General features: G+C 53.0%; 1 protein-coding gene across 2 annotated transcripts in view; it reads right to left on the minus strand.

Annotated features, from left to right (window-relative positions):
• Positions 1 to 23,445, minus strand: part of LOC144154683 (serine/threonine-protein kinase haspin-like) — a 54,192-nt gene that overhangs the window by 30,387 nt on the left and 360 nt on the right. The window contains exons 2-3 of one of the 2 annotated variants that reach the window (XM_077685863.1): positions 7,185 to 7,385; positions 1,680 to 1,742 (exon numbers count right to left, since the gene is read on the minus strand). In XM_077685863.1, the coding sequence (XP_077541989.1) occupies positions 1,680 to 1,742; positions 7,185 to 7,385 (264 nt within the window). The remainder of the gene's footprint in view (positions 1 to 1,679; positions 1,743 to 7,184; positions 7,386 to 23,445) is intronic. The other variant, XM_077685864.1, reaches the window with a different exon arrangement.

Below are 23,445 nucleotides of genomic sequence, written 5' to 3' on the forward strand. Positions count from 1 at the left end.
TCCACCCCCTCACCCAAAATTAACTTCTGCATGCTGCGCCACTATTTACTGTACCTATTAAATGCCTTCGCCGATTACGCATTTTTGTTGAGTTACAAGCGTACATTAATAGGGCTTCTTGGCAGATTTTTCTTTTTTCTTCTTTATGTGTTAACCGCGGTGCTTTAGATAAGCCTCTGCTATTTCGTTCATTCACTTTTAGCTTTTGTTTTCCCCTTGGAGAAACAACTACATACACTAATACAACAACTGAGTGTCCTCGCTTCGGCATTTGCGCATTATCTTGCATATACAAGGTAGTATGCTTTTTGCGACTATGATTTTTGGCAAAGAACGCTCATGAATAATATCAGTTAACTGCGAAATCAGACAGACTTAGTGGAAGAACAGAGCGATTCATGTAACATGCCTGTCCCGCGAAGTCTTTGCACAATATATTGCCGGTCGAACGCACTTATAAGACGCAACTTTTTCGCAGATGAGATTTAACACCAAAACTAACTACCAAGAAGCGAGCCTCATTGATGCATTATTATGCGTGTTACATTTAAAATTGTAGAGACATTGCGCTGACTGTAGTTTACAAAAAAAAAAAAAAGTGGGAGACACACGTACGCGGTAGCGCACGGATGCGCCTCTGTGCGCCGTGTTTCTCCCGCTATTTCATCTTGTCGACTTAGCTAGCGCAGTGTTTTCACTGACGACGTACAAACAAGCCCACAAATAAGTTCTCCTTCACTCTGGAAGCGGTTTGTGGCCACGGAATGCGTGTGCATGTAAGAATCCGATTGCACATCCCCGTGCTTGCAGCGCGCTGCCCCAGCGCAGGGGATCAACATGGCGGCTTCCGTAGCAGACGACGCAGTTGTCTCCACCCGTCACGGAGGGGCGGCGAGGAGGAACATCCAGGCACCCTACGCCAATGGGGAGGCGCGCGCCTCATGGCGGTGGTTTCGAAGCGCTCGAGACAGCCGGCTGGCTCCGCCGGGGATGTTTAGGCTTACCACCCCAGCAGATATTGAATGGGCGCTTTCACTAGCGGTGCGTATGATGTTTTATAGTACCGTTTTCCCCCACATTATACGCTCTTTTACCGCCCAAGCAACTTCGTTCGTGCCTTGAGCGGCATTTTAGAGAACGCTTAGAAGCGGTCGCTCGAGCTCCCGACACCACTTCGCTGCCGAAGCCGCCGCCATGTTGCCGCCGCCGGCCGCGGCGCGCGCATCGCGAGAATGCCGGACATGGAGGTCCATGGTGCCGCCCTTTCCGTAACGTAACACCATGTTATTACGATCCACGATGAACTGATACGGCCTCTGTAGATCTCGGTAGGCTTTAAAAGCTGCACGTTTCCTTGTCATAATCTACGATGACGCTAACTTTAGTTGGCATAAAAACAACAGGCAACGCTGTGCGAGTGACATCATGGTATAGTGCCGCGGTTGGAGTATAACTCGGGTTCTCAGTTAAAACCCACTTCATCAGAACCAGTCGACCCTCCATGTGACCCTCGTTGATCGTACTCTGAAAAGAGCGGGGTTACATTATCGACATCATCATCATCAGCAGCATAGCTGCGCCCACTGTATGCCTCTGGTTTAGCCCGGTTCAATACATTGGCTTGTCGACCCTTCCCGCTACCCGAGCTCCCCATGTCTCTCTACATTTCCCTTAAGTACCTTCTCAGACCGATGAAATTGGCCGTCCGGTTTGTCGCGTTGAGGCGAAGGTTGCTCAGTTCTCTGCGTGCAAGAGAACGGGAAGACTGCGGTAAATACCAAGTTGCGGTAAATACTCTCAAGATTGTAACGCTGCTTGCGAGGGTGGGGAAAGGGGGGGGGGGGAGTTAGGATCACCGCTCTCGCGGGAAAAGAGGACAGAAATAAATTAAGAGCGAATTGCTGCTAGGGCGATAGCAGGCATAGAATGTATGCAACACAGACCAACTAGAATAACACATGTGGCTTAAACCGTTAGAAATTGGAGTTTCTCCGCGACGACAAACCACATTCTAAGAAAATTACGCTCTCATACCCTCCCATGAGCAGCCGCGGCAACCGTATACTATACATAATGTGCAAGACGTCTTGAGGGAAGTCACACTTGTGAGTCTATCATCTGGCTTCGTTACTCTTTCTCGGTTTACTCTCCGCTTGACCTCGTTTCACTCCCAAAGCAACATATCTGCTTTGATGCGCAGTACGGAACTGCAACGCGTGCCGAAATGCCGACACACACGCGAGGTATCTCTCGCCTAAGCGAAACAATCGCAGCGATGGCCTATGATAACTGACATGAAAATCGGCGGCTCAGTTGGCACTCAAATGCGGTATAATTTGTTTTAAGAGGCGTGACAGCTCCATTTTCCGGAACCACATTTTTTGCTTCGAACAAGAATTCCCACGCGGTATTTTCCCCCAACTTCGCCGTGAATACATACAACCGTCTTAGCGATGAAACCTAACGTGATATTTCTTTTTAGTTTCGCGCGTAACAGCATGCGAGGTGAAAAAAAAAGAGCGATGCCGACCAGTTGAAAACAAAAATCCTTCTTGACATTTCGGCTTCGGCACGGAAGTCTTGCTCACAATGAATACATCACCAAAAGGACTGGTCGGCATTTCTTTTTTTGGTTTCAAATGTATACACTCCCGGGCAGAGGGAATTCCTTCACTCTCTCGCTCGATCGCGTTCATTACGCCACCAACAGCTGGAGGAAAGCCACCAGCATCTGGAGGAGCGCATGGACCGCTTCGAGAGGGACATAGAGGCAATCAACCGAAGACTGGCTACGGTAGAGGCAACTACAGCAGACATGAGCGTCCGCATGGCCAACATGGAACGCATGCTACAACAACTCCTAACACGATTTAACGAGATAACCCACCAACAGCAGCAGCCACAGCAGCAGCAGCAGCCGCAACAACCGAGCAAGACCCGACCAACATGGCCAGAACAGTGCTAACGCGGGAGCTCGTGGTGTGGCAATGGAACGCAAATGGCCTGCGCAAAAAGAAGGCACTCTTACAACAATACATGAGGCAAGTCGGCCGGCGGCCAGACGTAATACTCATACAAGAAACACACACCGAGACTCCCCCGGGCTTACCGGGGTACCGCTCCTATGCCAGCCAGCCCAGTGCAAGAACGGCTGGGAAAGGTGCGGGTCAGGGCGTGTGTACCCTGGTGAAGAAGGGACTCACTTACATCGAACACGGCCTGCTCCAAAACAGCGCCATCGAGCACCAAGCCATCGAGGTCGTCATGGGCCGCAAGAGAAAGGAGAGCACCTACATAGTAAACGTCTATAGCAATCCCAAACAGTTCCAACAAAGATTCACAACCTTAATGCACAAGACGAAACAACTGGCAGGGGACAACACCGCGCTCGTGTGCGGAGACTTCAATGCGCCGCACACGACGTGGGGGTACCCGAAGTCTACGACCAAGGGCTAGAGCCTCTACGAGGAAGCTATGGAGGCGGAATATCACCTGCTGAACGACCCATCGGTACACACGAGACACGGCACTTCCACGCAACGGGATACGAACCCAGACCTTGCATTCTGCAACACTACCACCGGAGTCCGCTGGCGGAACACGGGCGAAACGCTGGGCAGCGATCACTGCGTCCTCGAGATAACAGTGCCGCTGCTCGGCAAAGCGTCGGTCCCCCGCAGGCAAGCGATGACGGATTGGAACAAATACAGACAAGAGTTGGACGCTCTGACCGAGCAGATAGAAGACATCGACAAGTGGTCGCGTGAGCTCAACGCGGTGACACGGGCAGCCACAACGGAGGTGGAGGCAGACGAAGGGACCCCGCAAGTCGACAGCCGCCTAGCACACCTGCTGGAGGCGAGGAACTCACTGAGGGCCCGGTGGAAGCGACAACGCCACAACCGGAGGCTCCGTAAACGCATCGCCCTACTAAACACCGAGATCGAAAAGCACAGCGAGGTGCTCTGCCGGCAGCAGTGGCAGGCGGTCTGTCAGGAAGCGGGCGGCCAAATCCACAAGAGCAGAACCTGGCACCTGCTCCATCATCTGCTGGACGAGAGCAAGACGAAGGGGACGCAACACCACATCCTTGCCCGGACACTACACAAGGCGAAGCAGTAGCTCGGCGAAGCTGAGGTCCGCCGGCGCATCGACAACAAATACCTTCCATCCACCCCGCCGACCCCCCTCCCGAGTTACGCGGGCGAGGCTAACGCCAAGCTCGACGCCGACATCGAGGAGTGGGAGGTCCGGGCAGTCATTCAAACCATCAACTGCAAGTCGGCCCCGGGGCCGGACGGGGTGTCGAACAAAGCGCTGCGCAACCTCAGCGACGCGGCCATAACGGCGCTGACGGGTTACTTTAGCAAGTGCTGGCGGGCGGGCAAGCTCCCCGCCAGCTGGAAAGAGGCCAGAACAGTACTGATCCCAAAACCGGGCAAGACGCCGATTTTTGGTGGAATACAGAAGCGCTCAAAAAACAAGGACGAAGGAAGAAGTAGCCGAGTATCGACAACTTGCGGCCCATCTCCCTGACGTCCTGCATCGGGAAGGTGTTGGAGCACGTCCTCCTAAACAGATGGCAAGCGTACCTGGAAGAAGAAGGTCTCTATCCCGACACGATGCTGGGTTTCCAAACCAAGCTCAGCACGCAGGACGCGATGCTGCTCATTAAACACGAAGTCCTAGACCGACCGGCTGGCTCCATGGACAACAGAGCGGTACTCGGCCTGGATTTGAAGAGCGCGTTTGATAACGTTCGCCATCCAGCCATACCTCAACAGGTCTCGCGCCTCAACATGGGGGAGCGCTCCTTCGCCTACATCCGCGATTTCCTCACGGGCCGCACCGCAACGATAGTGGCGGGAGATATGGAACTACCCAAGAAGAGTCTGGGGAGCACGGGAACGCCGCAGGTCACCGTGATCTCGCCAACGCTGTTCAACATAGTCACGATCGGGGTTGCCCAACGACTACAGGGCATCCCGAACGTCGGGCACACCATTTACGCAGATGACGTCACGCTGTGGATGTCCGGCGGCAGTGACGGCAAGATCGAGGCGTCCCTGCAGAGCGCCATCGACGAAGTCGAAGGCCACCTGCAGGACACGGGCCTCACGTGCTCCCCGAACAAGTCGGAGCTGCTGATTATTCCACCGAAACGAAGAGGTCAGGGAAGCAAAACAGAACCCGACATCAACCTCCGAACTCGAGACGGGACGACGATACCGCGGGTGAAGACGCTGCGCGTCCTCGGACTGCACGTCGACGCCCTCGGGCACAACGGCCTTACCGTCACCAAGCTCGAGACGAAGATCATGACGGCAATACGGCTAATCAAGAAGGTGGCAACACGGCACGGAGGGATGCGAGAGAACAACCTCCTGAAGCTGGTTCAATCATTTGCAATCAGCCATGTGGCATATGTGGCGGCCTTCCACGACTGGTCGGCGGCCGAGAGCGGCAAGGTTGACGCTCTGATACGCAAAGCATACAAGATGGCACTAGGCCTCTATACACACACCAACACGACGCGACTCTTAGAACTAGGAGTCCATAACACCTTAAGCGAGATAGCAGAAGCACAGCTCACAGCACAGCTTACTAGACTAACGCTAACCAGAACCGGCAGGTCGATCCTGCACAGAGTAGGTTGCCAGACGAGGCTGCAGGGGGAGGGAGACAGGGGACCGGTGCCGCCGCCGCCTCCGAGGTCGTTGCCGCGCGGGCTGCTCGGCCTCATGCAGGTCCCGCCGGTCCCCAAGCACATGGATCCGGAAACGAACCGGGAACGCCGCCTGGCCAGGGCAAAGGCCCTCACGGCCGCGCACGGTTCTATAAACGTTAGCCGCACGTACGCTGTGGCCGTGATAGCGGCGACCTCAGGGGAGCTGTACACGGCGGGCAGCGTGCGGGCCCAGGACCCGAGGCAAGCGGAGGAGCTGGCCATAGCGCTGGCCCTAACCAACCCCAAGTGTGCGACGGTGTTGTGTGATTCGCGCAGTGCTGTCATGAACTACGCCACAAACAGAGTGTCCTCGTGCGCGTCTAGGGTGTGCGGGGCCCTACCACAACGAACAATGCCGGTGACCATCAAGTGGTTCCCGGCGCACATGGGCCCGGTGGGAACGGGTGCCAACCGCAACGAGGGGGCAGACCGAGCGGCGCGCGTGCTTACCAGACACAGCGCTGCCCCGAGCTCCCCTCCTCGTCCTGCAGAAGGCGAGGAAGAAGATGAAGAAGACCACATCGAGGCAACTCCAATCGACACATATAAGGAGGTGCTGGCCTGGTATCGGGAGGGCAGAAGAGCCTACCCGCCGCCGCACCGGAATCTTACCCGAAGAGAGGCGGTGCTACTGCGCCAACTACAGGTGCGCGCGATATGGACGCCTGTGTTCGCCAAACACGTGTGCCCCGAATTATTCCAAGCAGATAAGTGTGTGATGTGTGGTGACGGTCGCGCTACCATGCAGCACATGCTCTGGGACTGCCAGCAAACGGATTCAACCACTGCGGATCCGCTGCCGCCGCGCTCGGAGAGTGCGGTGACCAGTGCGGACTATGAACTACAGAAGATGGCTGCGCAGCTCGCGCTAGCGGCCATCGATCGCCAGCGGCCGAACTTCTCACCTCCCCCCCAGGGAGGCCGGCGATAGTAGGTACCCCCCGAGGTTTCCGCAGGCCAAATAAAGACGTTGTCTCTCTCTCTCTCTCTCTCTCTCTCTCTCTTCGCGCTCTCGCGACTTCCTAACGCGAGTTGTGATCATTTTCCGGCACGCGCATACGCCTCCCAATTGAAGATGCATGGTTTTTTAGTTCCACACTGACTGCGTCGCCTCCCCCCTCCCCCCCCCCTCCCCCCCCCCCTCCTATAACTGTCGCACAAAACAGCCCTGATGTTGAAAAGGCGATGGCAAGACTCAAGAGGACAACTGGGAACTCGGCTGCCCCGGAATAACCCCCGCCAACGTTCTCAAAACCACTTCCCTCTTTCGTGGCTGCGGGCACACTGACGTTGCGTTATATGGCTGCGGCTAACAAATTCCTTCCTTTGCCAAACGAATGTGAAACTCATCGGATAAAGACTCCGAAGATTCCTAAATCGACAGACAAGAGGTGCGGAGGCAGATGACGCAATTAAGGAATTGACAACGGGGAGGTGCAGAGGAAAACTCACTCACCGAGCGATGGCGACCTCTGCACTCGTTCCGGCCAGGCTCTGCGGCTTGCAGCCGTCGACGAGCTGGTTACCGCCCACGGGAATCACCTTCAGCACGCACTCGTCCGCATCCGACGCTCCCCTCCGGAACAGATACACATCGGCCGCAGCGCCCTCGCCGAGCTTGCGGAACTCAGGTGCATGAGCTGCGCCCCCTTCCTGGCTGCATCACCCGCATGAGATCGAACGAGGTCACGTCCTTCAGAGCATATGCAAGCATTCGGCGCTTACATTTAGTAGTGGTAGGAATAAGTGTCCATCGAGGCGGCCGAAAAAAACATCGAACATGGCAGCGTAAATCCAGTGCCCGCTGGGCCCTCTTCCTGGTTGCATCACCCGCATGAGAGCGAACGATATCCCGTCCTTCGGAGCATATGCAAGCACTGGGCGCTTACATCTAAGAGTGGTAGGAATAAGTGTCCATCAAGGCGGCCGAAAAAAACATCGCACATTGCAGCCTAAATCCAGTGCCCAACGTTTGAAAAGCGAATTCTTATTGGTCAGGGGTGAAAATTCCATTGTAAAAACATTTGTACGCAACACATGTACAAAGAAATTAGTGCCCTTTCACTCTGTGAAGAAGGATGACCTGCGAAGCTGGACACCGTACACGGAGTGCACGAAACAAAACACTTTGTTTGTAATTTGCTAAGGTTGGAAGCCTTTAACGGGAAGTTTTAGACAGCACCCGAAGCGCGGCCTCCGTTACGTCTAAATCTTTGGCGTTTCCGATATTAAAGCTAAGCTTTTTACCTCTACCCCCAAGGGTTCTTTCACGACCGTTGGTGTCAACAGAAAACTCCCGCGAAGAAATAAAAGAAGTTACTGGCACCGCCAGGAATCGAACCTGGAACGAATAGAGAAACGGAGCGAGAGCCCGTTGTTTTACCGATTGAGATACAAGCCCACGCGGAGACGGGTGAGACAGACGGTGCACTCACCGAGCACATCTGCGGGTTTACCCCCTGCGTTCTCGCTTAATGCCACGGGATAGCGTCAGACGACCTTTCGCGCCGCTGTGCGCTCCGCCCATGGCACGTTTAGCGGCCGTGTGCGCGCCTTGCACATGCGCTGGGAGTTAGTAAAAATTAAAGGAAGCATACACCAACGCATGGCATCTCACTTCTCCCCCGTCTCTGCCGCTGCGCTGATCTCGTTGCCTCCGTCAGCGGCGGCAGCGACGGAGGAGAAGTGAAATCGTCTAACACCGGGTTTGAGCTTCCTTTCACTTTATAACGAGTTTCCACTTATGTGCTTCACCAGTACAACTCAACCAACCACCATTCATGGATCATGCAAAATCAACCTCAGTAAAATATCTCTTTGAAGTAATAAAGGGTGTGGTTAAGTGCATCTCACTTGTCTGTAGTTTCACTCTTTGTAGAGCCCCGTGTGTGAATTCAAGTGACGTCGCATGGGCAATCGTTGAGGGCGTCGGTTACAGCTTCGCTTTCCGCCTTCGCGTGGTGGATTGGCGCGCATTTTTTATGACGTCGTTATCGAACCAGAGTGTATACACTTTGAAACTGGCGTCGAAATGGCGATCGACGAAATCGCATTTGAAATCAAGTAAACCGCGCTGCATGTTCTTGGGTAGCGGCTTTGTGTTGTTTTTGCGTCCATTCGCGCCACTGGGCCCGCCGATGCTCCTCCAATCGCAACGACACGCGTCCTTCACAATGCGAGTTGAAAGTGCAGTTGCTGAAAGGGTGCCAGCGCATTGATCCGCTGATTGGGAAACTTGCGAAAGACACTTCGGTGTAGGCAGTGGCAAATGGAATAACAGTTCTGAATACGGGAGGGCGAAGGCGAAGACGAGCTCCGGAGAGGTGCCGAGTAAATCGGCTTCACCGGAATGAACACTGCAGAAGGGGGGGGGGGTTATTTAGACATATACTGCTGCGCAGTAAAAATGTAGACATTATTAAGGCAGACCCCGCCCCCCTGACGTGACAGAGGCGGGCCCACGCCAGCATAAAAAAAAAGAGCGTACACCAAACAACTCGCCTTATCTCACGAATAGCCAATAGACACCACGGGATGAAAGAACACAACCTCGTGAGACTGGTACAAGCCTTCGTCATTAGTAGAGTAACATATGTCGTCCCATTCCTGCACCTGAAACGCGATGAAGAAGCCAAGCTAAATGCCATGATAAGGCGGGCTTATAAACAGGCCATAGGGATCCCGTTAACAGCCCCAACCGCACGGTTCGAGGCACTCGGGCTTCACAATACCCTCAGCGAGATTATTGAAGCTCAAAGGCTGTCACAGCGGGAGCGACTTATCCAGAGTCTGACCGGCAGACATATCCTCAAATCACTTGGCATTTTTCCTGCAGGGATACCCCGAGCCAAAATAGACCTACCAGCGGAAATAGGGGATCGCATGCACATACCACCGCTACCGAAAAACATGCACCCCGTACATAACCAAGAGCGGCGACAGGCTAGGGCCAAAGCCCTACACAAAAGATATGAAAAATCAGAGGACGTGGTATACGTAGACGCCGCTGATTACATTGCTCGCGACGCCATGGCCCTCGCAGTGGTCAATTTCCGTGGGGATTCAATTGCCTCATGCTCGGTCCGCACGACGGACACAGAGGTGGGTGAAGAGGCGGCCATCGCCCTGGCGATGACAGCTTCTCCAAAAATTAAATTCATTGTTAGCGACTCTAAGTCGGCTATTTTAAATTACTCGAGAGGGCGAATTTCACCCGAGGCGTCCCAAATCCTAAAATCTCGATCCCATGACGAGCGGAACGGGAAGATATACTTGATATGGGCACCGGCCCACTCGGGTCTGGCCGGAAACGAGTGTGCGCTGTTGCGACAGTGATTCCTCGAAAACCTGCCGTTGACCCTCCGTCATCGACTTGCCACGAACCGGCGTATTCACAGTGGCGAACTTTGCGCCTACTTGAACTATGCGCCTTTCAGCGACCTCGTGGCTTCTCAAAGCGCCAACCGGCCAGCGGCGGTGCTAACAAAAGCAATGCTGGGCGCCCTGCACAACAAGCCTCGGCGGCGTGCCCGCGCCTCATTGTCATGCCCTCTTGTGGCGTGTTGTGTTCAATAGGCCACTCGAAGAATATTACCACCGAGGGATGCAAGGCGTCTTCGTGGTAGTGCAACATCGCCAGGACAAAGGGGGGCTCTGACCCACGGCGGATTGCCACGGCCGGAGCAACCTGGCGCTCACCTGCCCCGGAGAGGAGGGGCCTCTCGTGCGTGTGCGCGTGTGTTTTGCGTGGTGGCGCTCCTATCAGTGCCATGACCTCCGTGATTGGTGCCTCCTGACGTCAGCCGGAGAAAAAGGGTGAAGGGGAAGGGACCCAACGTGCCTATTTAATCTCTCGCGCGCAGGAGCGCACTGCCCGCTCTCATACCAAGATGTAAATACTTGTATATAAAGTTTTCTTCTTCGTCAACTTGCCCATCATGACTGCCCCGGCACTTCCCCAACCTCGGCCCACATCGACCACGCTACCATGGTTCGCAACAGTGGAGTCAGCGGTGAAATTCCCAACAGTGGAGTCAGCCCCTGGCTTCCCAATAGTGGTGGCAGCGGTGGGATTCCCAACAGTGGACTCAGCCCTGGCTTCCCTACAGTGGATGGCAGCTCGGCGGGATCGGCCGGCGTCGGCAACTTGGTCCGGTGAGTGCCTGAAGTTTTACCTCTCGTTTTGCCAGACCTTGCTAGCGCAGCGTCGTGCGTTCTAGGTTTTGACTTTGCTTTCTACTTTGTTGTAGCGAGTAGGCGAGGGTAAACTATTCGGGGTGCAGTATCACAATGGACAAGTTCAGAGTGCGGGACCTCCTCGAAATTTGCGAGGAGTTGGGTCTTTCTGTTGGCCCCGCAAAGCGAAAAAAACAGATCCTCGAGCTCATGGAGGCAGATGAGGTAACTCTAGAGGAGGCCCAGGAAGCTCATGAGGAGATTCAGCGGCGGGCTGAAAGCCAGGCGCGGAAAGGGCAGGAGGAAATTGAGGCCAGGGAGAGAGTTGCCGAGAGAGCGCAGGAACTCAAGATGAAGGAGTTGGAGTTTCGGATGTCCGCCGAACACTCTGCTCCATCCTTACGGGAGTCCGCGAGCCTAAGAATCCAAGACCTTCTGCAGCCGTTCACGGTTGGCGAGGACATCGCTGGTTTTCTGGTGGATTTTGAGTGCGCTTGCGAGAAGGCAGGTTTCTCTTCCGACGTTTGGCCCCAAAAACTTTTGGCGCTACTGCCGTGTTGTGTCGCCAATGTAATCGGGTGGTTGAGCAAAAAGGATGCCAAGGTGTATGACAGGGTCAAAGCAGCTCTCCTGCGGAGTGGGTACCGCCTGTCGGCAGATCCCGCAGCGCGAGCTAAACCCGCACCCGCGCAAGAAAGTAGCGAGTCGACCGCAACGGCAGATCGCGAAACGCGAGCTAGATCCGTAGCCCCGCACTGAAGTAGCGAGCCGATTGCGTCGGCAGGTCGCGAAGCGCGAGCTAACCCCGTATCCGCTCAACAACGTAGTGAGTCGACCGTCTCGGCAGATCGCGAAGCGCGAGCTGAACCGGTAGCCGCGCAGGATAGTAGCGAGCCGATTGGGTCGGAAGATCGCGATGCCCCAGCTGTATGCGATGCCGCTCGAGATAGAAGCGGTCTGATCGCGTTGGGTGATCGCGAAGAGCGGGCTGAGCCCGTAGTCGCTCAGACTAGTAACGAGCTGATTGGGTCGGCAGATCGCGATGCCCCAGCTGTATGCGTTCCCGCTCGAGATAGAAGCGGTTTGATCGCGTTGGGAGATCGTGAAGAGCGGCTTGAGCCCGTAGTCGCTCAGACTAGAAGCGAGTCGGCCGCGTCGACAGATCGCGAAGCGCGCGCTAACTGCGTAGCCGCGCCAGAAAGTAGCGAGTCGGCCGCGTCGACAGATCGCGAAGCGCGCGCTAACTGCGTAGCCGCGCCAGAAAGTAGCGAGTCGACCGCGTCGACAGATCGCGAAGCGCGCGCTAACTGCGTAGCCGCGCCAGAAAGTAGCGAGTCGGCCGCGTCGGCAGATCGCGAAGCGCGACCTAAGTCCGTAGGCGCGCAGAGTAGTAACGAGTCCACTGCGTCGGCAGATCGCCGAGCGCGAGCCGAACCAGTAGCCGCGCAGGTGGGCCCGGGCAGCCAGAACATGCCACACACGTTTGACTGCAAGTCGCCTGGGATCGGGGCATTGCCGCTCGAATGCGCCGCGATACCCAAAAGAAGAAAAAGGAGGCGGCCGAAAAACAGTCAGCGTAAAAAGGCAAAGAAAGTAGGCGAGCCTTTTCACTTTGCAGCATTCAAGGCTGAGATGGCCAGAAGCAGCAGAGCAACACGAAAGGTCAGACGTCTGAGGGAAACAAAGAGGCCGCTCCCTAGCCGTGACAGAGGCCGAGGGGCACTATGCCGAAACGGGCAGAAGGGGGTGACTGGGTTCCGCAGGAATTCTCGGAGAGCTGGGGGGAGGACGTTTCGGGGAGAGTGCGTTCCCCGCCGACGCGTTCGTCATGGTCGGGCGTCCCATTCTTCTCTGGGTTCCCTTCACTTCTGTACTCTCCCCACGCGTTGCGCCTATTTCCCCCCTCAATGTCAAAGACCTCCCCCGTACACTGTGCGGTGCACTTTGCAAAAGATGAGCACAGGCGGTCGGCCTAAGTGGCAACAACGTTTCGGCAGGCTACACCCGGAAATGTTTGTTTTGACGAGGGCATAGGTTGTTTCCAAGGATTCAGAGGAATCCGCGTACACGTGGATAACTGCGTACGTACTTTACTCATTCTGTTTTGTCATTCAAGTGTTTTTCGAGTTTTCGTAAGACAGAGGTAGTTAAGCGTCTGTTTCTTTTGGTTAGCAGTGTGTCGATCGTCATGCTTTAACGCCGCGTAGTTATCCTTTTGCTTGGCGTTAGAGAAGTAGTTATTGTTCGTGATCGAACACCGCGTGAACTAAGCGTTATGTTAGTGTTTTGTCGAAGAAGTGGTTCATGTGCGTGATCTAACACCGCGTAGTTAGACCTTTTGTTAGCGTTAGAGAAGTTATTGTTCGCGATCGAACACAGCGTGAGGTAAACGTTGTTAGGGTTCGTTGGAGAATAGTTATTGTTCGTGATCGAACACAGTGTAAGCTGGGCGTAATTTGCGTGTCAGTATTCATTTTCGTCTCACCCTGATGGAGTGTATGAAATTGTTGTATATAAACACCAGAAGTAGTTGCGTTTAGTACTACGTGTTTATGGTCAGTTTTGAATATTGAGGCATTTGTATGTGCCAGTTTGGTTCTCTTGCGTAATGGTGAGCCCAACGCAATTTTATGGTTCAGTATAAAGAAGGAAGCTACAGATTATTGTGGATTGACGTAGCCGAGCTCTGTGAGCTAGCTATCTGTAGGTTATCTTTCAGATAAGTGTTCATGTACCTGTAAGTTTTCATGTTATTTCAAGTTTCATTTTCGTAAGTGTAGCGAAATGTTGGTTTTCAAGGAGTCGTGTAAAGTCCTACTTTGTTTTGCTGTACCGTCGTATCGGTCTCGTAGTTGCGACTTTTGTGCTGTAGACTGTTGCGAAAGGCATGCGTTGCCTCGGTTGCCTCGAAGTACGGCAGTTGTAGCTGAGTAGTTTTGACAAATGGTCATGGGCAAAAAGAGGAATGCCTTTAGAGCTCCTGTTGGCGTCATCGCTCGTTTGCGTCATCTGCCTCATGAAGCTCCTATAGCCAATTCATGATTCTTTGGTACTGTTGTAGTTGTTTTAACAACACCCAAAATTGAGGTCTGATTCTGAACTTGTGCCACGAGATGAGCACTTCGAATCGTTTCAAGGGGTGTAATGTTTTAGCTGTCAGGTTGGTTTTGTTTTGTTATCATGGTCTGGCATTTCGAGTGGTGTTCAGAGGGCGCTTTCCACATCGAGTGTGGTTCGACAATGGTTGTCCTGCCGAGTTCGTCATTTCTGCAGGAGCCTTGTGTTCGTGCCTTCTGTGGGTTCACGGAGGAGACCAGAAGAAAGCAGCAGTTCGGAGAACTCCGCCTCAAGCACTGGATGGACCTGCTGACCAACCGCATCATTCCAGCCGAGCCGCGATGAGCCGCTCGTCATCCTGATGCATTGTCTGGCGGCGGGGGTGCTGTTGCGACAGTGATTCCTCGAAAACCTGCCGTTGACCCTCCGTCATCGACTTGCCACGAACCGGCGTATTCACAGTGGCGAACTTTGCGCCTACTTGAACTATGCGCCTTTCAGCGACCTCGTGGCTTCTCAAAGCGCCAACCGGCCAGCGGCGGTGCTAACAAAAGCAATGCTGGGCGCCCTGCACAACAAGCCTCGGCGGCGTGCCCGCGCCTCATTGTCATGCCCTCTTGTGGCGTGTTGTGTTCAATAGGCCACTCGAAGAATATTACCACCGAGGGATGCAAGGCGTCTTCGTGGTAGTGCAACATCGCCAGGACAAAGGGGGGCTCTGACCCACGGCGGATTGCCACGGCGGGAGCAACCTGGCGCTCACCTGCCCCGGAGAGGAGGGGCCTCTCGTGCGTGTGCGCGTGTGTTTTGCGTGGTGGCGCTCCTATCAGTGCCATGACCTCCGTGATTGGTGCCTCCTGACGTCAGCCGGAGAAAAAGGGTGAAGGGGAAGGGACCCAACGTGCCTATTTAATCTCTCGCGCGCAGGAGCGCACTGCCCGCTCTCATACCAAGATGTAAATACTTGTATATAAAGTTTTCTTCTTCGTCAACTTGCCCATCATGACTGCCCCGGCACTTCCCCAACCTCGGCCCACATCGACCACGCTACCATGGTTCGCAACAGTGGAGTCAGCGGTGAAATTCCCAACAGTGGAGTCAGCCCCTGGCTTCCCAATAGCGCACGATGCGGCTCGAGGCTTTACCGACCGAGCTGGCGTCGACACTTCTGACCCAGACGTTCACTCGCTCCGCTGGACGGGCAGAGACAGGCTCGTGTCTTACAGGGAGCTGACTACTCATTACCGGCTTGAACGAGCCCGCTACCCCCCCGCTCATCCATCCCTCAGTAAAAGGCAATCTGTGGTTTGGCGGCTTCTTCAGACGAACTCGTACCCGAACCCCGTCGCGTATAGTCATTGTTATCCTGGACAGTTTTCAGATAAATGTCGGAGATGCAAGGAACGGGCCGATCTTGCACATATATTATGGGCATGTCCTCAGGCGACTCCTCAGAGCCGCAAAATTAGCAGTAATGAGCAGTGGGAGACCGTACTGCTCAGCTCAGACCCGGCGAATCAAGTCTGGGCCGTCCAGTTAGCCGAAGACGCTGCTAGGACCCAAGGGCTCCTGGCCGACGCCTAGGGTGGAGGTCTAGCTCTCCTCCACAAACTGGACAAATAAAAGTTATTTCTCTCTCTCTCTTTAAACTAGAAAATAAAACTGTCTTTATGATGAGGCGAATTAAGATTCAAGAATTGATTACTCCAGACGTAAAAAAAAACTCACTTGCTCGAACTTTCCCCTTAAACAAGCGTTTAGAATTCAAGTTGCGGCCACTGGGCAAAATATTGCTCCGAGAAAAGGAAATAAGGATTTTCGAGAATGTCTGTTTCGAGAATGTCAATTTCACCTACGCTTGAGTCGTGACGTGAGAGGCCCTTGCGAGGGCTCTGACCAATGGATGTGCTGCATTACATCCAGTCGTCTGCTTTCAGTCAATCAGGGCTCGCTGGAAACTGAAACTTTGAGACGGCCATAAATGGACAAAACTGAAGATTCCTCTCCTGTAAACACCCCGGCATGCACTGGTGCGTGATCTCACATAAGTATAGCACCTTTGTAGTAGCTATACACGCGACTTATTAACGCATGGTATAATACAATTGTTCTTGTTTTGTTTTTTTTGGGGGGGGGGAAGAGAGCAAACTCTCCGGCCGCTGTATAAAAATTTACCGTAGAAAAAAATGGATGCTGTAGTTCAGTTCATCTCGCGTTCATGTCCGAGACGTTTGGTTCAAACTGGCTGCCGTAGCTGCGTTTGGCTACCTTTTGCTGTTTTTTACAGCGAAGCTCTTTACCTCTAGCCCGTGTATGCATCCCCGATTGCTTTTTAAGGGGCTACCAGAGGCGTATTTGCCATCCATATCCCTCAGGGGCGCGCGACTGCTCGGGGCACGTCCTACGTGAAATATGAGGAGGAAAAACCAATCTAAAACGGGCAAAACAACACTAATTAAAAACAACCATGCACACATGCTTACCGCAGCTAGTCTTCGCACAGGTAGCTACGGGACAGTTCAAAGCGACCTAAAGGGGACAAAACCCCCCAACTTAAAGAATATTCTGAACCAAAACCACCTAACCACGCAAATTTCAAGAAAAGTGGCCGACCGACCTAAAAGGGATCAAACCACTGCAAAGTACACAACAAGAGCTCGAACTGACCTACAGGGAACAAAACCACCCGAAATTTTGTTTGAAATTCAAGAATGAGCCATTATAAATATCACACATCATAAAAAAAAGGAGCGTGTTATTTGAACCTGGCTCATGCGATTGCTAACCCGAAACGGAACCCATATTCCACTCGAGGGCTCGACGGAAGCCCGTCTAGTCGGATAAAACAGGTTGCAATAAACGACAGACGCCGGCCAAAAGAAACTGCTAAACTTAAAAAAGAACAAACGAACTAGAGACATTTTGGCTTCTCTGCGAAACCCTTGTTCACAAACATCTCTTGTTTGTTTGTTTTTAAAGTTTTGGCAGTTTCTTTTGGTTGGTGTCTGTCGTTCTTTGCAGCCTGTATAGCACAGCAACCTGTATACCACAACATGTATGCCCGTACTCTTTAAAAAATAGGATGAGGAGAATGATGGCAACACATGCTTCTGGGGGTCAAAGTGCACGCTAATTACCACAAATACAACACAACCGAAATTTCTCAGGAAACTTCATAAGTCCAGGGCATTTTAACCAGTTTGATTGATTGTAGGGTTTAACGCGCCGACGCAACGCAGGCGATGAGGCGCGCCGTAGTGGAGGGCTCCGGATTACTTTTGACCACCTGGGGATCTTTAACGTGCGCCGAAATCTCGTACACAAGGGCGTTTTTGCTTTTCGCCTCCATCAGAAAAGCGGCCGCCGCGGCCGGGAATCGAACCCGCGACCTCGTGCATTTTAACCAGTTATATGGCCTGTCAGAGTATAGCTCATAAAAATTATGGCAAATGCTAATCCGTTACGCTGCATACGTGAAACATTTCCAATTCACAGCACTATTTGCTGACACTTTGCCTGAGGGTGTTTCACAGAAAAACTGAGTTCAAGATTAAAAATACGGTTGTTCAAGCAGTGAATTTTCAGCTTAAAAAAATAGTGATTTTGGCCAAATCTTTTCAAATGAAATATCGAATCGCTGAGTTGCCGCTCAGAAATGTTGGCCGCAAAGTGGCATGCAAGATAATCATCAGATGCGTGCAATTCTGAAGTGAACTAATTAATGAGAGTGTAAGCACGGATTCTAAAGGACCTATTTATTGAATTACCAACACTAAAAAAAAATGAAATTACTAAGTTAAAAAATGAAGGAAAAAAGCAATGAAGTAAAATTGTGTCTTCAGTGTGCAGTACACACACCACTATTCTAACATGCTACAAAGGGAGTTGAACACAAAACAACTAAAATGATGAGAAAAAAAACATCCCCCTCGCGAGGGGCACGATCAAATGCAGAGCATTTCCGCTCTTCTCTTCCAGCGTAGACATTGACGATGAAGTCGATGGTGAAACGTGAAACGTGCCGTGAACCCCCTGCCGCGGCTATGACGCAACGTGGAGCGGCTATGACGCAACGTGGCGCGGCTATGACGCAACACAATCCAACACAATCCACTTTAATCCAATCCAATCCAAATCCAAACCAATCCAAGCCAAGCCAAGCCAAGCCAATCGAATCCAATCCAATGCCCCTCGCGAGAGAGTGTTATAGCGCCGAAATCGCGCCACCACACGAACGCGTGATGTTGACGTCACGATCACGCCACAGATGTTAGCGCCCGCAGCGCGCGCGAACGACATATGGTTTAAGCGCGAACCGACCGCGGCGAGAGAGCGCGATGCGAGCGCATCAGCAGCTTCTTGGCGTAGTTTGAATGAGTCAAGGATATAAGGCGCGTTCGTAGCCTCCCATTCTGTGTCGGCTTTGTGGCGCAGTGGGTAGAGCACCATGTACATTGCGTTCCGCCCGCAGGGTCGAGGGATCGAAACCAGGCGCCGGATAGTATTTTAAATGCAGAGCATTTCAGTAACTCACGATGTCACCCGCGTTGTCCCGTCGTAGTCCGCACCGTGGTTGTCCGCACCCCTCCCCCTACACTATACAGTGTGTTGCGACGATAACTGGAACACTTTAAAAAATTTTCCTGAGCGATCGGCCGCTCTGTTCGCGCTCAAACTTCACAGAAAGGTCGCATTTTGTGGTCTATTTTGTTTGACACCGGGAACAACAACGGTAGTTACCTGTTTATTCTGAAAATAAATAAAAACGATTTTCGCCTATGGGAAAATGGCGGCGATTTGGACGTGCGAGCCCGAAAACCGGGTTTTCTGATCCTCTGTTAGCTCATTTCTAGGTGCATTTTCTGATCGTCTGCTGCACCATTTGGCTCCGTACGCGAATCCCAAACATGCGTTTCACTCTGCAGGTGGTTCCGTCGTTCCAACATCAACTTGCGCTGGCTCGCACGTCCAAATCAGCGGCCATTTTCCCATAGGCGAAAATCGTTTTTATTTATTTTCGGAATAAACAGGTAAGTAACGTCGTTGTTTCTGGTGTCAAACAAAATAGACCACAAAATGCGACATTTGTGTGAAGTTTGAGCGCGAACAGAGCGGCGGATCGCTCAGGAAAATTTTTTAAAGTGTTCCAGTTATCGTCGCAACACCCTGTATAAAAGAAAATACTATCCGGCGCCTGGTTTCGATCCCTCGACCCTGCGGGCGGAACGCAATGTACATGGTGCTCTACCCACTGCGCCACAAAGCCGACACAGAATGGGACGCTACGGACGCGCCTTATATCGTTGACTCATTCAAATTACTGCTGACGAGCGCGCTCTCGTCAGCAGTTGCCACAAGTGCAACAACATTAACGTAACGCAAACTACTTAACGTCGTGCGCCCCCGGAAATGCTCTGCATTTGATCGTGCCCCTAGCGAAAGGGATATTTATGCATAGGCTTCACGTTTCTCCGGTGGCGTCGTCTCCTAACTTTTTATATAGTGTAGGGGGAGGGGTGCGGACAACGACGGTGCGGACTACGACGGACGTCAACGCGGGTGACATCGTGAGTTACTGAAATGCTCTGCATTTAAAAAAAAAAAAACAGAACGAACCCGGGCCCGAGCCCGAGCCGTGGCGTGAGCGCGCAGGGGTTTGCAACCAGAGCGGACTGACGATCCGGGGCCTTTACGGGCCCCAATACGTTTGTAGTACCTCTTGTGGGGACGAAGCGGGAAGAAAAAAACGAACCTGGGCTCGAGCCCGAGCCCGTGGCGCGAGCGCGCAGAGATTTGTAACCAGAGCGGGCTGACAGATCCGCGGCCTTTGCGGGCCCCAATACGTTTGTAGTACCCGCGAATGTAAGGTGCGAGCTAATCAACAGAGGGCAGTCCTGGTCTGGCAACCAAGGTAGCCCCGCGAAAAAATGGCGGGAAAATTTGTGGGTACGCCAGCCGAAATGCTACCGATGAACCATTATTTTTTTATATAGTGTAGGGGGAGGGGTGCGGACAACGACGGTGCGGACTACGACTACGGACGTCAACGCGGGTGACATCGTGAGTTACGGAAATGCTCTGCATTTAAAAAACAGAATATAAGCAGCACGTGGGTGTTCAAATGGGCCCGTAAATGATAGGCGTCATGGGCACGTGCGGGGCGCGGAATGTCTGCGAGCCGGGAAATGTTCGCGAACAGAACGCGTCCGCGCGCAGTAATCCAGGTAAGAAGAGAGAGCGAGACACTGCGCCAGCCGATGCATGGGAGAGGGTGGAAAAAGTGGCGTCGGCACTAGGCAAGGCCAAGGCCTATAAACGGTACCTCCGGCAAGGTCGTTCCGTTCCGGCCAAAATCATTCCGGCGGGCGGAACGCCCGGCCGATGGCGGAAGGCAGCTACGGAGAGGGGAACAGGGTGCGACGCGGCAGCAGACGAGGCACGTGGGAGGGGGAGCGTGATGTCGAGCGCGGCACAACCGCTCCCGCCAACGAATCACGTGACACCACCGGCTCGCCTACCTATCCTTTTATCTCTCCCTTTCTCCTACCTATCCTTCTATCACTCCCTTTCTCCTCTAATCTTTACATACCCCTCCTCCCCCTCCCCCCCGCACTGGGTTGTATGCAGGTGAGCCCCCAGCTGGGCTCAATAATATCCCCAGTGCATCTCCTTTTCCTTTTCACTCGAACCACTTAGTAGTAGTAGGCCGGCAAGACGCAGCACCTTCCTGCACTCCTTTCGACTGCGCCCCGTCAATAGTGTTTGTATCGTCGATGCGTGCAACCCAGTAAAGCCGAAACACCATCACACGAGTGGTCCGGTACAGAAATGTTGCGTACGACCAATCAAATACGTAGATCTACTGCACTTCAGCTCCGCAAGGTGATTCTCGCACGGAGCACCTTGGGTATTCATGGTGACGGTATTGGCGACACCGCGGACTCCGGGCCCCAAACATAAGCTGTAGCCAACCGTGCTGATGTGTTTATTGGTGAAGGATGAGAAACCATGATCGGTGGCCGTCGGAGCCGTGGTCAAGCTCTGGCGGACAGGCTTCCTGTCTGTTTACCAGGCAGGGAGCGCCGGGACCTCTCAGGGCATCAGGGTAAACCGAGCGAAGAAAGTATCCCCGTCCCCTGTCTTATACTATAGCATACGGTATTTTCTACCCCCCCCCTCCGCCCCCCTTAACTCCCAAACATGATCGGTCCCTGAAAAGGGGCCGCACCGAAGTGCGCTTCTCGCTCCCAAAGCCCGCTCCCAAATCTCGCTCCTCGCTCCCAAAGCCCGATAATTTCTCGCGGTTTTTTATTATAAGTAATCAGTTTATAAATCAAAGCCCATTACTGCCCAGTCTGTGTTTCTGATCTCCAAGTTTCTCGATAGCCTTATCGCCAAATCGTATAAGGCTGAGAAACTGAAAACGGGAGAAGTCCTGATTTCTACAACAAAACAAATAGCAATCCACTAACCTCCTCACGCAAACGCGCATGGTCGATGTTGACATCAAGACCACGCCCCATCGCAGTCTGACTAGCTCTCCGGGCGTGATATCTGATCTGCATCTAATAAATGAGACAGAAGCCGATCTGCTCGAGGGCCTTCGTGATCAGGGCGTGACAGTGAGGCGGATCAACGTGCGTCGAAACGACACAAATACCCACGAAAACCTAATCTTGACGTTTGACCGCTAAACATGTCCTGAGTCAGTCAATGCAGGCTTCATTAAGTGCCCGGTCCGACCCTACATACCGAACTCGCGCCGTTTCTCCAAGTGCCAGCGGTTCGGGCACGGCACAAACTCTTGCCGCGGCAGACTGACGTGCTCGAAATGTGCAGCGCAAGACCACTCATCCGGTAAGTGCGAATCACAAAGCCTCACTTGTGCAAACTTGCCAGGGACCTCACGCGGACTATTCCAGGACTTGCGAGAAGTTCAAATACGCAAAACAGATAATCAACTTGAAAGTCACAGAGAACATCACCTTTCCAGAGGCGCGAAAGAAATTCGCCTCTTTCCCTCTGGCGAGCTCCGCCGACGCAGCTCGCCGGGGGGTGGAGTGGAGCCTGGTTTCGGCAGGGACTCAGTACCGCAAGTCGGACTTTGTCCCACCTCCGTCCCCCACTGGGTTGCCCCCGGCAGTCCAACAACTCGTCACCACACCGCAGGGCCAGCCCGTAGCGGTTGCGGTGGCAAAAAGCACCGAAGGGACTGCTCTTCCCATCTCTGCTTCCCCGGCCCCTAGTACATCTGAGGGCGCTGAGGAGATGGAAGTGGAGGGACCCTCAGTGGCTTTCACCCCCGCCGCACCGCCTGTGCCAACTGTGGAGCTCCCAACTCCCGTGGCGGTGACGGCTGAAACGAAGGGAACCCACAAGGGCGCTTAGTCTAGGAGGCCCGGTCCGCCGGTTACCCCCGGACATCTGATGAGGAGATGGACATCGGACTCTTCCTATCTACTTCGCAGCGTAAGGAACACGTTCATTCATCCAAACCTCCAGAGAGGCCGAAAAAAACCCCTCCGGGAGTTACAGCCCCGAAAGACGATAGATAAACACGCATATATTCAGCTTAATAACACGCATATATAAACAGCTTAAACAAAAATGCCTAAAAACAATGAACATTCTTAAAGTCGTCTCACACCAATCCCACGGTGCGGACAAGCAGCTCCCTCTGCGTCTTTATACTGCATTGGTAGGATCTTGGTTGGACAATGGCAGTGTCGTGTTTGGGTCGGCAACAAAAATGGTACTAAAAATGGTTGACCCGGTGCTGCATTTGGGGCTTCGCCTTGCCTGTGGCGCACTCCGCACTAGCCCTGTTGAAAGCCTCTATGTGGAGTGTCATAAATGGTCCCTACATCACCAGAGGATATACACTGACTTCTTGTATGCCTCAAAAATCATGTCTCTGACAATCATTCCTTTCATATTCAACCATTTACGATACATCCTCACAGCCACTCTCTTTAAATCGTCCGTCTGTTTCGATGTCCTTTCCTCTCAGAGTAAAGCTAGGAGCACCTGAGCCAGCAGACCCAGCAGCCAGCAGATAGAAAAATAGAAAGAGAGATTCTTGAAGCCTTCGGTATCATGAAAACAAACGCTTGCATAAGCATGCCGTCAGTCACCCTCACAGTTAGCGAGGTAGAATTCCTTACACATGGGCAGACGCGCTGAGACGAGAGGGGTGTTTTTGAGTGGTATACATAACTATATAAATGTTATCACACGTCTATTTGAGTCAAGGTATTTGAAACGATTTGTGACGTTAGTTGAAGTTGTCACCTTCTGCGCCATTATACTCAGCGGGGACGAGAGTATCAACAGTATCAACGCTTTCCTACGATTGCGCTAGGAAATCTCATTCGCGCTTGGGGAATCAGGATTGAGTTTGTGCGGGATTCAGCTCGATGGCGGTTGAAACTGGCGTGTGGCAAATGCCCGTGTGACAGGGGTATAAGAGGCCTATGACGAGGGAG

Source organism: Haemaphysalis longicornis, unplaced genomic scaffold (assembly GCF_048455015.1).
Source record: "Haemaphysalis longicornis isolate Haplotype H1 unplaced genomic scaffold, Haemaphysalis longicornis Haplotype H1 scaffold_1, whole genome shotgun sequence".
NCBI lineage: Eukaryota > Metazoa > Arthropoda > Arachnida > Ixodida > Ixodidae > Haemaphysalis > Haemaphysalis longicornis.